This window comes from Rhinoraja longicauda, chromosome 10 (genome assembly GCF_053455715.1).
Source record: "Rhinoraja longicauda isolate Sanriku21f chromosome 10, sRhiLon1.1, whole genome shotgun sequence".
NCBI classification, from domain to species: domain Eukaryota; kingdom Metazoa; phylum Chordata; class Chondrichthyes; order Rajiformes; family Arhynchobatidae; genus Rhinoraja; species Rhinoraja longicauda.
The window spans coordinates 698,119-715,736 of NC_135962.1; the positions used below are offsets into that span (position 1 = coordinate 698,119).

At 45.9% G+C, this 17,618-nt stretch overlaps 1 protein-coding gene across 1 annotated transcript in view; it reads left to right on the forward strand.

Moving 5' to 3' along the window:
* The window catches only part of cdc42bpb (CDC42 binding protein kinase beta (DMPK-like)), a 194,285-nt gene that overhangs the window by 155,037 nt on the left and 21,630 nt on the right, over positions 1–17,618 (forward strand). The window contains exons 22-27 of the mRNA XM_078406009.1: positions 6,561–6,659; positions 9,041–9,115; positions 10,666–10,771; positions 11,699–11,835; positions 14,090–14,229; positions 15,926–16,007. Coding sequence (XP_078262135.1) covers positions 6,561–6,659; positions 9,041–9,115; positions 10,666–10,771; positions 11,699–11,835; positions 14,090–14,229; positions 15,926–16,007 — 639 coding nt within the window. The remainder of the gene's footprint in view (positions 1–6,560; positions 6,660–9,040; positions 9,116–10,665; positions 10,772–11,698; positions 11,836–14,089; positions 14,230–15,925; positions 16,008–17,618) is intronic.

Here is a 17,618-nt window from a genome sequence, read left to right on the forward strand (position 1 = left end):
GAGCAGAGAAGAGATTAAAAATACATCCTGAGTAAAGCAGGGCAGAAAAACTGTAAGTGGTGGGAAATATTAATTAAACTATGCAGAGATTGTTTCTGATTGTAGAAAGTAATTTGGTGCGTTCAACTATAGGATGGAACGGCAGATGCTGGTTTCAACCAAAGATAGAGACAAAAAGCTGGAGTAACTCAGCAGGACAGGCAGCATCTCTGGAGAGAAGGAATGGGTGATGTTTTGGGTCGAGACTTAAGAAGGGTCTCAAGTCGAAACGTCACCCATTCCTTCTCTCCAGAGATGCTGCCTGTCCCTCTGAGTGACTCCAGCATCTTGTGTCTATCTTTGATGTATTCAAGTGATTGATGTACGCATTTTCAAGGTTTTAGTCAAAAATCAAATGTGCTGCCACGATGCAAAATGAATGAAGGTATCCGTAAATGTTTTTGGTACTTGCAGATTTAGTTCACACTCCATTTTTCCAATGCTAATTCTTCACAAATTAAAATGTTAAAAGTGAACTGGATGTACACTTGTAGCATGGAGTTATGCTTATTCCAAACATCTCCCGAGAATCTGTAAACTGTGTTGTTTCTAGTGGCCTCACTGTCTTCCTTTAAAGGAAATTTGATTTTATCCCAATGCAGTAGTCTCTTTGCAAGAGATGGTGTCCTGATGAAAACCTTTCAGTTTGTGAAGGGTATTCACTAAGTGTGTTTTTCTCGTATCTGTTGCACTTAAGGGCTCTGTTTCTTCCTCGTCTACATCATCTCTCCTAGCATTTTGGGAAGAAGTAAGTTTCAGTGCTTGCTTTGTCCCCCTAACTGTTACAACCTGCATAACCTGACTCTAAGAACCAGCTGTGTTTCCGTCTGTGTCACTCACTAATGTGTCGCTTCACGTGACACTTCCTCAACGTGACTCCCACTGCTCGTGTTTGAAAGCTATTAAAATAAACTGGTGATATTTCATACTTAACTTCCTAATTGCTGTTCCCATGACACTCAATCGAGAAAAAAAAATCTTCCATTGATAACATAATCCAGCAATCTACTAAACACAATGTTGGCATTTTTTAATAAATATTTTTTTGAAATCAGTGCATTTGAGAGAATCAATCAACCTCAGGAGTTCAAATAAAATTAGGCAAATGCTTTCAATCACCCCTCATTAATTATTTCGGATATAATCTATGAGTGATTCAGATGTGGTCTCTAGCTTTCACCTAGTAATGATAAACCATTGATAGTACTTTTCTCGTTAGTCCCTAATTCGTGGGTCAGCTGAGGAGTTTAGTCACTTATTTGAACTCCTGAATTTGCACAGATGTAACTATTTCTACATTTAGCGAGCATGTAATTGGTCTGCATCTTTACAAAAGCTAGGACCCAACATTTACTCTTCCCTGTCTGATATGTTGTTTTAATGTATTGTTCAATGCTTCTTGTTTTCTGGCTATCTTTTTCAAACTTGATGTCTTCCATCAAGCCCTGGTTTTCAAAGAAAAGACATGTAAGAAAATATTTTGCCGTACCTGACAGCATCCATTCTTTAGTACGTTGTGTACCAGGTTATAGTTCGAGAATAAATGACAATTGAAGTAGTTCTTGTTACTTAATATGAATTAACCCCATCCTTATGTTAAAATAGTCTTGATGTTAAAGGATTTTGTGTGTGCTTTTTAAATATGTCCTCTGATAACTGAGTGTAAGGTACCCAAAAAGATCAAGATCAAAGATCCAGTAGCTATATAAAAGTTATAACACATCTTTATAAAATAAAAATGCTGAAAATATTCAGCCACTTTGAAAACTACAACAGAGTTCCAAGCAAAAATCCTTTGAATACAAAGCTGTGTGACAATCATATTTAAGCTAACATCGAAAAAAAATTGGAATTTCCCAATTGATCAGGCAGAATCTGTGAAGAGAGAAACAGTGTCATCTCAAATTGATAACTTTTGATCAAGCTGCTGGTACATGTTCTATGTTGTGTAGGAAGGAACTGCAGATGCTGTTTTAAACCGAAGATAGACACAAATTGCTGGAGTAACTCAGCGGGACAGCCAGCATCTCTGGATTGAAGTTTCAGGTCGAGACCCTTCTTCAGGCCTATTTAAACAGAAGATAGACACAAAATGCTGGAGTAATTCAGCAGGACAGGCAGGTCTCCACCCAAAACGTCACCCATTCCTTCTCTCCAGAGATGCTGCCTGTTCCGCTGAGTTACTCCAGCATTTTGTTGTTCTATATTGTTCTGAGATGGGATGTTGTGATTCATGACTTGCTCAGCAACCTCATCATGTAATCTAGCTTGTACTCCCGTGCAGTATTGCATGGTACAGCATTGTTAATGCACTACTCTTTAGGAAACACATTTAATAGTGTCTTCCTTTAAACATATACAGTACTATTTACAGTACTATTGGAAGGAAAGCTAAAGTATTTCTCCAGACACCTTGGGCATACTTGTACCTCAAACAGCACCTAAAATAAATAGTATAAGAAGATAACTGCAGATGCTGGTACAAATCGAAGGTATTTATTCACAAAATGCTGGAGTAACTCAGCAGGTCAGGCAGCATCTCGGGAGAGAAGGAATGGGTGACGTTTCGGGTCGAGACCCTTCTTCAGACTGATGTCAGGGGGGCGGGACAAAGGAAGGATATAGGTGGAGACAGGAAGATAGAGGGAGATCTGGGAAGGAGGAGGGGACGGGAGGGACAGAGGAACTATCTAAAGTTTGAGAAGTCGATGTTCATACCACTGGGCTGCAAACTGCCCAGGCGAAATATGAGGTGCTGCTCCTCCAATTTCTGGTGGGCCTCACTATGGCACTGGAGGAGGCCCATGACAGAAAGGTCAGACTGGGAATGGGAGGGGGAGTTGAAGTGCTCGGCCACCGGGAGATCAGTTTGGTTAATGCGGACCGATCGCAGGTGTTCAGCGAAGCGATCGCCGAGCCTGCGCTTGGTTTCGCCGATGTAAATAAGTTGACATCTAGAGCAGCGGATGCAATAGATGAGGTTGGAGGAGGTGCAGGTGAACCTTTGTCTCACCTGGAAAGACTGTTTGGGTCCTTGGATGGAGTTGAGGGAGGAGGTGAAGGGACAGGTGTTGCATCCAGTGCGGTTGCAGGGGAAAGTGCCCTGGGTTGGGGTGGTTTGGGTAGGAAGGGACGAGTGGACCAGGGAGTTACGGAGGGAACGGTCTCTGCGGAACACAAAGAGGGGAGGGGATTTGGAAGATATGGCCAGTGGTGGGGTCCCGTTGTAGGTGACGGAAATGTTGGTGGATGATTTGTTGGATCCGCTGGCTGGTGGAGTGGAAGGTGAGAACGAGGAGGATTCTGTCCTTGTTGCGAGTGGGGGGAGAGGGAGCAAGAGCGGAGCTGCGGGATATAGAAGAGGGGAAGCCCCGTTTCCTGAAGAACGAGGACATCTCTGAAGCCCTAGTGTGAAGCACCTCATCCCGGGCGCAGATGCGGCGTAGACGGAGGAATTGGGAGTAGGGGATAGACATTTTGCAGGGGACCGGGTGGGAAGAAGTGTAGTCCAGATAGCTGTGCGAGTCAGTGGGTTTAAAGTAAATGTCCGTCACTAGTCTGTCTCCTGTGATGGAGATGGTGAGGTCCAGAAACGGGAGGGAGATGTCGGAGATAGTCCAGGTATATTTAAGGGCAGGATGGAAATTGGAGGTGAAGTGTATGAAGTCAGTGAGTTCTGCATGGGTGCAAGAGGTAGCACCAATGCAGTCGTCGATGTAGCGGAGGTAGAGTTCGGGGATGGGGCCAGTGTACGCCCGGAACAGGGATTGTTCGACGTACCCGACAAAGAGGCAGGCGTAGCTAGGGCCCATGCTAGTGCCCATAGCTACGCCTCTGGTTTGGAGGAAGTAGGAGGAGTCAAAGGAGAAGTTGTTGAGGGTAAGAACCAGCTCTGCTAGGTGGAGGAGAGTGTTGGTAGATGGGGATTGGCTGGTTCTACGGTCGAGGAAGAAACGGAGGGCTTCAAGACCATCCTTGTGGGGGATGGAAGTGTAGAGTGACTGGACATCCATGGTAAAGATGAGGGAGTGGGGGCCTGGGAACCGGAAGTTATCGAGGAAATAATATCGAGGAAGTTACCTAAAATAAATATGTAGGAAGGAACTGCAGATACTGGTTATACTCTAAAGATAGACACCAAATGCTGGAGTAACTCAGCGGGACAGGCAGCATCTCTGGAGAGAAGGAACGTCACCCATCCCTTCTCTCCAGAGATGCTGCCTGTCCTGAGTTACTCCAGCACTTTTTGACTACCTAAAATAAACAATCTGATCATTTATTTCATTGTTGTTACATGTTGGCTGTCACTTTTGCCACATGTCAACATTTTTAAAAATAAAATCTGTTGAGGAAGAGATAATGTTTTGTACAAAACATAATTTTAATGAATGCATGAAGTAATAATTTTGCTCTTTGGGATGCAGCTATGTAAAATGGTAGACACGGGGAACAGCAGGTGCTGGTTTACCAAGAAAGAGACAAAGTGCTGGAGTAGCCCAACAAGTCAGGCAGCATCTCTGGAGAATGTGGTTCGGTGATGTTTCGAGACAGGACCCTTCTTCAGACTGATCGTAGTAGGGGGTAGAAAGCTGGAAGAGAGGAGGCGGTGGGGCAAAGTCTGGCAAGTGATAGGTGGATACAGGTGAGGGGGGTTGAATGGCAGACTGTTGGACAAAGGCCAGAAATGAAAAGTAAGAAATCTATCTCTTACCTTCTGTCTTTTTATCTCTGGCATTTGCCGAACCATCTGCCTATCCAAATCCCCCCTCACCTATATCCGCTTATCACTCACCAGGCTTTGTCCTACTCCTATTACTATCAGTCTGACCCAAAATGTTATCTATCTTTGTTAGTTTACTGCAGTGATACAGCACGGAAACAGGCCCTTTTGGCCCACCGGGTCCATGCCGACCAGCGATCCCCGCACTTTAACACTATCCCCACCAGGGACAATTTTTACATTTAACAAGCCAATTAACCTACAAACCTGTACGTCTTTGGAGTGTGGGAGGAAACCGAAGATCTCGGAGAAAACCCACGCAGGTCAAGGGGAGAACGTACAAACTCCGTGCAGACTGCACCCGTAGTCAGGATGGAACCCGGGTCTCCGGCACTGCATTCGCTGTAAGGCAGCAACTCTACCGCTGGGCCACCGTTTAATCCCTTTGTTCTCCAGAGCTGCTGCCTGACCTGCTGAGTTACTCCAGCACTTCAAGTAGAATGGTTCTTTTGGTCAATTGCTTATTTTGAGATCTGCAACCAACACCATCTCCGTTCTTGGGATCACTGGTTGTCATATGAGGCGTGATTAACCAGACTGGTCTTAAACTAGTTTGAGTTTAGAAAAATGAGAGATGATGTTCTTGAAATGTACAAAATTTCCACTGGGCTTGCTGGAGAGTACGGGAATGACATTTCCTTTGGCGGCAGTGTCTGGAAACAGGTTACATTCTCAAAATCAGAGGTGGTTGTTCTGGACAGAGGCGAGGAGAAGTTGGTTCATCTCGAAGGTAGACACATAATGCTGGAGTAACTCAGCGGGACAGGCAGCATCTCCGGATAGAAGGAATGGGTGATGCTTCGGGTCGAGACCCTTCTTCAGACTGAGTCGGGAGAGGGAGACATAGAGATATGGAAGGGTAAGGTGTGAAAACGAGACATCCAAGGGGACGAAGCACAAGGAAAATGCAGAATAGATCGTTGTTAGCTAGGGGAAGGTGACAATGAAGTAGACAAAGATAATATTTAATCAGGGGGACAGTCAGTGGTCGGCGAAATAGGATGGGGGAGGGATGGAAAGAGAGGGAAAGCAAAGGCTACTTGAAGTTAGAGAAGTCGATATGCATGAGGTGTAAGAAAATAACTGCAGGTGCTGGTACAAATCGAAGGTATTCACAAAATGCTGGAGTAACTCAGCAGGTCAGGCAGCATCTCGGGAGAGAAGGAATGGGTAACGTTTCGGGTCGAGACCCCAACAGTCTGAAGAAGGGTCTCGACCCGAAACGTCACCCATTCCTTCTCTCCTGAGATGCTGCCTGACCTGCCGAGTTACTCCAGCATTTTGTGAATAAATGCATGGGGTGTAAGCTGCCCAAGAAAGTATATTCAAGGCACAGTTCAATAGAGTTTTAGACATGAAGGGAATCAAAGGAAATGCAGTTTGCTTGTGAAATTGGCTCCATGTAAGTTCAGCCATGATCTTATTAAACAGAGTAAGGTTGAGGTGTAAATAGCTTCTCCTTTTATTTCTTACATCTTAGATTTAATAATTTGATGGGCATCCAGAGATGCACTTCTTCATCCCAGCTTATTTTTTGATTGAAGAAGCTTGCCGCCACTTGTAAAAAATAATGCATTAAAGTTGTTTTAAAGTGTAATTTTGGGTATGGTTTTTAAAACTTAATATGGTTACTTCTCGGAAACACCTCCTTGCGAACAGAAAGTGAATTGACTGAACTAATTCTTTTCGAGCATTAATTTGAAACAGAATGTTTAAAACAGAACTTTATTCCATGTTCCAGAGTGGTTCTGTCAGTGAGTGTGATTGCGGGGCCTTGAAACCAGAAGCATCTCCCCTTTCTCCTGCACCCTCAGCTTCTTACCATGTGGATCACAGGGATGTAAGTACGATCAAATTTGGTGCACTTATTAAAAAATATATTTTTAGTGAAATAATTCCGCTTTGTAAAGCTACTTTTGAAGTACAGTATTCTCCTTAGGAACTTGATTTATTATGCTTTCAACACAATTTACCATTCTTTTGAATGCCATGATCCTTGTTTGGTGCAGTTTTAAGGAGTTTTTAATGTAAAAACCTAAAGGGCCTGTCCCACTTAGGCGATTTATTTTAGGTGACTGTAATAGACGTAGCAGGTCGCCGAAAAACCGGCGACTGGACCCCCCTACGACAATGTCAACGACAAGCTACAACAACCTAGCCGACGTCAAGCTACGGCAAGCACCCACCTAGTCGATGTCAAGCTACGGCAAGCTACCGACAGCTGGCAACCCAATCATCGCGACTAGGACGTCCACCTACGACCGCACCTACATCAACCTACGACCACATAGGCAACAATTTACAACAACCGAAGTTAACCTACGTCCACCCGCGACAAGCTACAACCCTGAAGACTGAAGACAATTCACGTCATTCTGGCCTCCAAAACAATGGAATCCCCCAGTATCCCTATAAAAGGGGGTGTATGGTAGGGTTTCCATTCATTCTGCATCGTGACTATTTGAAAGTGATGCCATGAGAAACTACTCTGAAATGCAATAACTTCATACATCAATTTTCCATCAAAATGTCAAGAATTTCCTTTATTGATATTGAAACAAACAATTTTTTTTAAATGGTTGATAAAAACATACAACAGTGCATACAAAAATATTGTAATAAATTTCAATAAACCAAACTTTAAAATTCAAACTTTAAACGGAATACAAGTGCAAAAACATACAAAACCTAACATCATTTATGAACATATTACACTGATGGGTGATCAGATCAAGACCACACTTGGAATTCACCGAAGTCAGCACCGGCGACAACCTACATCACCTGGCGACAACCTACGACAGCACCTACGTCAGGAGACGTCAAGCTGTGCTCATTGGCGTCAAACCCACTGTCGCCGAAAATTTGTCAACATTCTGAAAATGTTGCGACGACCAGAAAGACGCTACGACTCTTTGGAGACGACTCACGACCGTTCAGGCGACATCGTGTGGCGACAGCCTAGTCACCTGTAGTCGCCTAAAACAATCACCTCAGTGGGACAGGCCCTTTCAGGCACCAACCTCTGTTGATCTAACATGTTATTTAAAAGATAGCATGGTATGAACATTAAATTCTCCTTTTTCCAGTAACAGGAGCCGTCGCAGCTGCGGCTTGCCTGCAGTCCGTCTGTCTTTTGTGTTTTTTGTTGTTTTTGTCTGAATTGTAGTTTTAATATGGTGTAGGGTTTGTATGTTATGTTTGGGGGGGGGGGGGGGTGGGAGGGAACGGGAACTGTAAAATTCTCTTTCCCGAACGGAGACGCGACCTTTGTTCTGTGTCGTGTCTCCGTTCCCGCTGCGGCCTACCACCGGCCATGCACCTGGGACCACCTGGGGCTCTGGTTCGCAGAGCCCGTGGCCTGGACTCACCACCTGCGGCGCTGGCCGCCTTCGGATGCTGCGGGAGCGGCTGCGACTCGTCTCCGGAGGCTCCGGCGCGGGCCGCGTGGATGTTGGAAGCCCGCAGGCCCCTGGGTGGGGGCCGACATCAGGAGCAGGGGCAGAGGCAGCGTGTTCGCCCGCCCCGAATCGCGGGCTTGGGTCGGCCCGCCACGGACCTTTCACCGTCCGGCGCGGCCTGAAATAGGCCGCGGGATTTTCACCGACGTGGCAAGGACAACAGCCTGACCGCGGGACAAGACGGCAAGGGAAGAGAAAAGACATTGTGGCCTTCCATCACAGTGAGGAGGTGACTGGAGGAGACTCACTGTGATGGATGTTTCTTTTTGTTTGGTGTTAGTTTGTGATTGTATGTGTTATTGCATTTTTATTGATTATTCTTATTGGTCTTATTTTTCAACTGCGGGTAATGTTTCATTTCACTACACATTTATGTGTATGTGACAAATAAACGACTATTGACTATTGACTAACCCCCTCCCTTCCCCCGCCTCTTCCCTCCTTACCACACTTATTTCTCCCACTATCCTACTTTCCACCTATATCCCTCCCTCAGCCTTTACATTCCTTCCACAGATGCTGCCTGACGCACTCGGTTATTCCAGCACTTTGTGTCTAATTCAAAAATGATGATGGCACTGATGTGACTCAATATTATTTGTATAGCTGTCATTACGGTAATCGCAGTCCAAGCTCATGATCAGTATTTTGCTGATCTCCTGAGAATATGGGAATGTTGGGATGGTGGCTTTAATCTTTGTACATGCCATAAACTAGACGCTAGCACCTAAACTTTTCCTTCCATTTTATTAAATTTCAGGAGCCACTGACGCCTCATCAAACTACTCCTGCTGCTACATCTCCTATATTTGTACAACCCACTCCTTTGCCAAAGGTAATATTTTATGTACTCTCAGTACTTACATATTTCCTTACTAAGCCATTCAGCCCAATAAAGTTCCGCTGGCTTAGTAAGGAAAAAGGGCAGTCACGGTGGTGCAGCGGTAGAGTTGCTGCCTTACAGCGAATGCAGCGCCGGAGACCCGGGTTCCATCCCGACTACGGGTGCTGTCTGTACGGAGTTTGTACGTTCTCCCCGTGATCTGCGTGGGTTTTCTCCGAGATCTTTGGTTTCCTCCCACACTCCAAAGACATACAAGTTTGTCGGTTAATTGGCTTGGTATAAATGTAAAAATTGTCCCGAGTGTGTGTAGGATAGTGTTAATGTGCGGGGATTGCTGGTCGGTGCAGACTCGGTGGGCCGAAGGGCCTGTTTCTGTGCTGTATCTCTAAACTAAACTAAAGGCTCTCGGTGCAATTGCCTCCCATCCTTATTTTGCAATGATTTATTCACTCACACCTGCCCATGGAAACCCTTCTGATTCTCCCACCATCCATTTAAACGTGAGAGGATGTGCAACAGCCCGTTCACCCAACAACCAGCACTTTCTGGAGAAGAGGGAGGAAACTAGAGTATCCAGGGAAGTCGACATGATGATGATGCTTTATTGTCTCTTGTACCTGGCGAGGTGCAGTCAAATTCTTTGTTATTGCATACAAAGTACACAAAAGAGTCACCGCAAAGGCACCGACAAAGTTACCCCTTCTTCATTCCCCTTCGTTCTTGGCACCCCCATGCCGGGTCCTCCCTCGTTCTCCACAATGTGGCCCCATACATGTCAGCTTGACTTCAGCCCAACTCCGACTCCAGCCCACTCCGTCCCCCACCCCGAGACCCTCTCCCCCACCCCGAGACCCCCAACCCGACCCCGAGACCCCCTCCTCCACCCCAATACCCCCTCCCCACCCCAAGACCCCCTCCCCACCCCGAGACCCCCTCCCCCACCCCGAGACCCCCTCCCCCATCCCGAGACCCCCACCCCAAGACCCCCACACCGAGACCCCCAATCTCACCCCGAGATCCCCACCCTGATACCCCCTCTCCCACCCCGAGACCCCCTCCCCACCCCGAGATCCCCACCCCGAGACCCCCTCCCCCACCCCGAGACCCCCTCCCCCATCCCGAGACCCCCTCCCCACCCCAAGACTCCCACCCCGAGACCCCCTCCCCCACCCCAAGACCCCGGCCCCCGAGACCCCGTGTCGGTGTCCTGACTCCATCCGAGGCTCTGCCCCGTCCTCATGTTTATAGGGAGAATGTGCAAACTCCCCACAAGTCAAAGTGAACCCAGGTCGCTGGAAACGTGAGATGATTGGACGAGTTGCCGTGCCATTTTGGCACCAACTTCATGCCTCGTTTCAGAATAATGTCTTAAAAAAATGAAACTAAATATTCTCAATGACAGGTTCAATGCCAACTTGATTCCAAACTCTGTTTAAAAAGGTAAATAAAGTCATCAGTCTTGCTCAGTGGAGATGTGCAGGGATCCATCTATTTGCCAGTTCTGATTTTGTATCTTTTCTATGTTTCTTTAAATTTTGCAGCCTAAAGCCCACCAAGTCAGCATCAGGAATTTCTCCAGCCCCACCCAGTGTAGCCATTGCACCTCTCTGATGGTGGGATTAGTGCGACAGGGCTATGCCTGCGATGGTGAGTATTAGCATTGTCTATATTAAGCCCTTGTTATCAATAACATGATGTGGTTCAACGTAAACTATGAAGGAAGACGTCTTTAGTGTCTGGCATTCTTAAAATACATCAAGCATACAAAACAATGGAAGCTGATTTGAACCTGTCCTTTCTCATTTCTTGACTTTTGCAACCTGCGTAGATACCAACCTTACTTTCTTCAGATGTAGTGGAAACATTAGAGATGCCAATGCTGGAGTCTGGAGTAAAATACACAATCAGCTCATCCAGTCATAGAGTGATACAGTGTGGAAACAGGCCCTTCGGCCCGACTTTCCCACACTGGCCAACATGTCCCATCTACACTAGTCCCACCTGCCTGCATATGATCCATATCCGTCCAAACCTGTCCCATCCATGTACCTGTCTAACTGTTTCTTAAACGATGGGATAGTCCCAGCCTCAACTACCACCTCTGGCAGCTTGTTCCATACACCCACCACCCTCTGTGTGAAAAAGTTACCCCTCAGATTCCTATTAAATCTTTTCCCCTCACCTTGAACCTATGACCTCTGGTCCTCGATGCAGACACCTGAGCAAGAGACTCTGTGCGTCTACCCGAGCTATTCCTCTCATGATTTTATACACCTGGAGGAACACCTGCAGGTTCAGGCAGCATCTGTGGGGCTGCCTCACCCTCTCAGTTCCTCCAGCAAACTGTTTTCCCTTCACAACCAATGTTGCCTTCCTGCTTTAAAACATCCATTTGCGGAACTAATTTTGCGCCTGTTCTTTTTGTTTCGGTGCACTGTCGATAACATTGGGCAGAAAAATAATGTTGTCACTGGGCAGCATCCAGATTGCTGCACAGCATCTTCAATTTACTCATACTGCAATAAAATGTACATGTTGTATGATGTAGTTAATAAAAGTTCACTTGTTCCACAGTTTGCTCATTTATCTGCCACGTCTTGTGCAAGGACAGTGCCCCTCAAGTGTGCCCCTTACCATCTGAGCAAGCAAAGAGGCCACTTGGAATAGATGTCCAGAGGGGAATAGGAACTGCCTACAAAGGCTATGTAAAGGTATGAACACTGCTTCTCACTTATGTATGGCAAAGAATCCATAGAATTCATGGTGTTTGCTCAATATTGGTAAGGTTAACACTAAGATGAAAGAACAGGAGTTCAGTTTAGAGATACAGCACCGAAACGAACTCCTTCAGCTCCCTGAGTCTGCGCCGACCAGCGATCCCTGCACACTAGCACTATCCTACACCCTCAGGGCAATGTACAATTTTACCAAGGCCAATTAACCTACAAATCATAATCATACTTTATTACCCAAGTTATGTTTTGCAACATACGAGGAATTTCATTTGCCATACAGTCGTACCAATAAAAAGCAACAGAACACACAAAATACATTTTAACATGAACATCCACCACAGTGACTCCTCCACATTCCTCACTGTGATGGAAGGCGAAAAAACGTTCGATCCCTTCTTTGTTCTTCCCTGGTCGGGGGCCTCAAGCCTCCCGTTGACGGGATGATCTTGACTCCCACAGCCGGCGGTCGGGTCCTCTGTGTCGGGCGATCAAGCTCCCGCATCGCGGGGGAATCTCAGCTCCCCCACGACGGGCGATCGGACCCAGGTCGGGACTGGTCAAACCTTCGGCGATTTGGAGCTTCCCGACATCGCTTTCTGATCGAGACTGCGAGCTCCTTGATGGTGAAATCCGCATGCCGCGGTTGGAGCGTCGATCCCAGACAAGGGATCACAGGCTCCGGTGGTAAGTCCACGCCCCGCGGTGGGGCTCAAAGTCAGTCCCAAGCAAGGCCTCCAGCTCCACGATGTTAGGCCGCAGAGCGACCGGAGATACCATCCGGAAAACAATCGCATCTCCGGCAAGGTAAGAGATTGAACAAAAAGTTTCCCCCTCCCCCACCCCCCACATAAAACAAACCAGAGAACATTAACACAAACTTTTAAAACACACTAAAAATAACAACAAAAAAAAGAGGAAAAGACAGACAGACCACTGGCGAGGCTGCCATCGGTAGGTCTTTGGAGTGTGGGCGGAAACCGGAGCACCCGGAGAAAACCAACACAGGTCACAGGGAGAACTATAAACTCTGTACAGACAGCACCCGTAGTCAGGATCGAACACAGCTCTCTAGCGCTGCACCCCTTGCCTCTAGTTCATGGACTGAATGATGAACTTGTGTCTGAGAAGGTGCCCTGTATGAATTTTGAATACACCCAGTGTTGTTTGCACTATCACATAGCAGAAACATGGGGAATCTATGAGACTCGAGGGGCAGCACAGTAGCGTAATGGTGGAGCTGCTGCCTCACAGCTCAAGGGTTCGATCCTGACTACGGGTGCTGTCTGTGCGGAGTTTGCACATTCTCCCTGGGGCCATGTGGTTTTCTCCAGGTGCTCCAGTTTCCTCCTACGCCCCAAAGACGAGCGGGTTTGTAGTTAATTGGCGTCTTTAAATTGTTCCCAGTGTGTAGGAGAACATAAAACTCATGTACGGATGATCGCTGGTGGGGGCGGATTTGTAGAGCCGAAGGGCCTGTTTCCACGCTGTATCTTTAAACTAGACTAAATGAAGGCATCCCATCATCGACGTTGTATCTGATGCAACAGGTAACCAACTGTGCTATGGTGTTGAAATAGCTTTCCGATATTGTACAGTTTCCAAACTTAACGCACCAGTTTTGGAGATTTCATTCGCAAGGGATAATATCACGTATTTTTGTAACTGAATAAATTCTAAAAGCAATAGTTGTCTAAATTTCAATGGTGAAATAGAAAGGCATAAAAAAGATGCAAAAATTAATCAGGGAAGGCAGTTGACTATATAAACGTTTTAAGGTAGACACAAAATGCTGGAGTAACTCAGCGGGTCAGGCAGCATCTCGGGAGAGAAGGAATGGGAGAAGGAAAACATTTTAAGGGTTTTACAGAGATTTTGTTTGGTTTTTGTGGTTTAGAGATGAAGTGTGGATACAGGCCCTTTAGCCCACTGAGTCCAGGTTGAGCATCGATCACCCGTACACTAAGTTCTATGTTATTCCACTTTTGCATCCTATCCACTGGTGGCAATTTATGGAGGCCAATTAACCTACAAACCTGGAATGTGGGAGGAAACTGGAAAACCCACGCGGACACAGGGAGAAGGAAAAACCTCTGCACAGACTGCTCCAGTAGTCGGGATGAAGCCGGGTGTCTGGTGCTGTGAGGCAGCAGCTTTGCTACTGTGGTGTCCAACAAGTGCTGAAATATTATGTTGATTGAACTTGAATTGACTTCGTGTTTTGGTACTTAAGATTCCCAAGCCGACCGGGGTGAAGAGGGGATGGCAGAGAGCATATGCCGTTGTGTGCGATTGTAAGCTGTTCCTGTATGATGTAGCTGAAGGCAAGTCTATGCAACCTGGAGTCGTTGCAAGCCAGGTGCTGGACTTGAGGTAAGTTTGCATATTTAATGTACAAAGAGTGGATTCATCATATTTTAACATTCTGCTTTTCAAGAGTAGAAGATGTTGATGTCAATTTTGTTTGATTTGCAAGGTTTACTTGGTGCTTGTGCAATGGGGAAAATCAGTCAATATTTGTGACTCACCATCAGACATAGAAGCAGTATTATGCCATTCGGCCCATCATGTCTACACTATTTCTTCATGAATCCTAACATTCACAGATTTAGATCCATAATAATCTCTGCATACGGGTTCTGCAACACTAAGCACTACTTGTAGTTTAGTTTAGAGATACAGTGTGGAAACAGGCCCTTCGGCCCATCGAATCTGCACCGACCAGCGATCCCCGCACATTAACACTATCCTACACCCACTAGGGACAATTTACACATATACCAAGCCAATTAACCTACAAACCTCTACGTCTTTGGAGTGTGGGAGGAAACTGAAGATCTCGAAGAAAACCCATGCAGATCACAGGAAGAACGTACGAACTCCGTACAGACAAGCACCCATAGTCAGGATCAAACCCAGGTTCTGGCGCTGTAAGGCAGTAGCTCTACCGCCACGCCACCATGCCCAAGTTAATGTGAACTAGATGTTTTGACAAATCAAAATCCCATTGTACAAACCATGTAATGAATTTTGCATGTTTTTTTTTTTGCTGCCTTTCGGAGGGGAGCTGAACTCTTTATTGATAAGGCCATTTATCAATAAAGTAAAATATCAGAAATATTCAGCAGAACAGGCAGAATATGCAGTGAGCTCAAAAAAAGATAAATTAACATTTTAGGCCAACAATCTTTCTTCAGAATGAGGAAAAGCTCGAAAGCAATTGTGCAGAGCCAGGTCTGAATCCAAACAACTAAGTCACCATTTCGGTACAGGTAACTTTACCCACTGCATTCTTGCGCAAAGATTTAGCCTCGGTGCAATATCATAGGAAACACAAGTTACAGAGAGTGACTGAGGAGAATCACTTGACTGAATCAAGCAGTTTTATTTGGAATTATCATGGGAGGTATTTTATAATTAGAAATGATTGAAGACATATAGGTTCCAATGGTTATCCATAAATTTGTTACCAAAACACTTCATCTGCTATTTTTACAATCTACTGATAATGTTGTCAAAGGACCAATAAATATATGTAAATGGAGAAACAGAGTGATACAGCGAGGAAACAGGCCCTTCGGCCCTACTTGCCCACACCAGCCAACATGTCCCAGCTACACTAGTCCCACCTGCCTGCGTTTGGCCCATATCCCTCCAAACCTGTCCTATCTCAACTACCTCCTCTGGCAGCTCATTTCATTCACCCAACACCCTTTGTGTGAAAATGTTACCCTATCCGATTACTTTTAAATCTTTTCCCCTTCACCTTAAACCTATGTCCGCTGGTCCTCGATTCACCTACTCTGGGCAAGAGACTGTGCATCTACCCGATCTATTCCTCTCATGATATTATACACCTCTATGAGATCACCCCTCATCCTCCTGCGCTCCTAAGAACAGAGACCCAGCCTACTCAACCTCTCCCTATAGCTCAGACCGTCAAGTCCTGGCAACATCCTTGTGAAAGTATTTGTAAGAAACTGGAGAAATCTTCCTGATAACCTTTTGTGTTGTTAAGATTTCATTGAAATGTGTGTGGTGATTAACGCTGTAAATGTCTGATTTGCAGGGATGAAGCTTTTTCTGTCAGTTCCGTGTTTGCATCCGATGTAATTCATGCCACCCGGAAGGATATCCCTTGCATTTTCAAGGTTAGCATTCAAGGTTATCAGACTGATAATATTAATTAAGCAGTTCTTGGGACTCCTGCTTTGTTTATTTATTAATTTAAATATACAGTGTGGAAACAGGCCCTTTGGCCCACCGGGTCCACGCCAACCAGCGATCCCCACATATTAACACTATCCTACACCCACTAGGGACAATTTTTATATTTACCAAGCCAATTAACCTACAAACCTGTACGTCTTTGGAGTGTGGGAGGAAACCGTCAGACAGCACCCGTAGTCGGGATCGAAGCAGGGTCTCCGAATTCGCTGTAAGGCAGCAACTCTACCGCTGACATTCGACTCAATGGGAATATATGAAATATGAATAAAAGTTTTCAATTATGCTTGGAAGCTCTTAATTTGTGTACTGCTTTCGTACAATTAATGAGTAACAGGACATGTCCTAAATCCAACTTGAATAATTGGGATGAAAGTCCTCTTTGTCGAGCATCATTAGGATCTTCTATTTGACATCATCCCCAAAACACCTCAACCCTATTGGTTTTCCCTACTGATTCGCATCTCTCCTGGGCCTCATCTGTGTGATCATTCTCCATACTTCCTTCCCCTTTTCCCTGCCCTGGCCCACCAAATATGATGAATTCATATCATATCATATCATATATATACAGCCGGAAACAGGCCTTTTCGGCCCTCCAAGTCCGTGCCGCCCAGCGATCCCCGTACATTAACACTATCCTACACCCACTAGGGACAATTTTTTACATTTACCCAGCCAATTAACCTACATACCTGTACGTCTTTGGAGTGTGGGAGGAAACCGAAGATCTCGGAGAAAACCCACGCAGGTCACGGGGAGAACGTACAAACTCCTTACAGTGCAGCACCCGTAGTCAGGATCGAACCTGAGTCTCCGGCGCTGCATTCGCTGTAAAGCAGCAACTCTACCGCTGCGCTACCGTGAATTCTGCAACTTTATCCTCTCTCAATTGCTGCTTTCACAGCCCACTCTCCTTACCTGGCTCACCCCTTAAGAACCTCTTCCCAACTCACTGGCAAAATTCTATAGGCATATACATTACTGCATCAAGTAATGTCGTAGACTCCATGAGTAGAAGGGCCCATTAGAGGTTTGGTTTAGAAACATAGAAAATAGGTGCTGGAGGAGGCCATTCATTGTGATCATGGCTAATCATCCACAGTCAGTAACCCGTGCCTGCCTTCTCCCCATGTCCCTTGATTCCGTTAGCCCCTAGAGCTCTATCTAACTCTCTTTTAAATTCATCCAGTGAATTAGCCTCTACTACCCTCTGTGGCAGAGAATTCCACAAATTCACAACTCTGGGTGAAAAAGTTTTTTCTCACCTCAGTTTTAAATGGCCTCCCCTTTATTATTTGACATTGCCCCCTGGTTCTGGACTCCCCCAACATTGGGAACATCTACTCTGGGGCTGTAGAAAGCATCTTGTCCAACAACATCTCAATCTGGTTTGGGAACAGCTCAGCCCAGGACAGGAAGGCTCTGCAGAGAGTAGTGCGTTCGGCACCGGTGGCGCAGCGGTAGAGTTGCTGCCTTACCCGACCCGAGTCTGATCCTGACTACGGGCGCTGTCTGTACGCAGTTTGTCCATT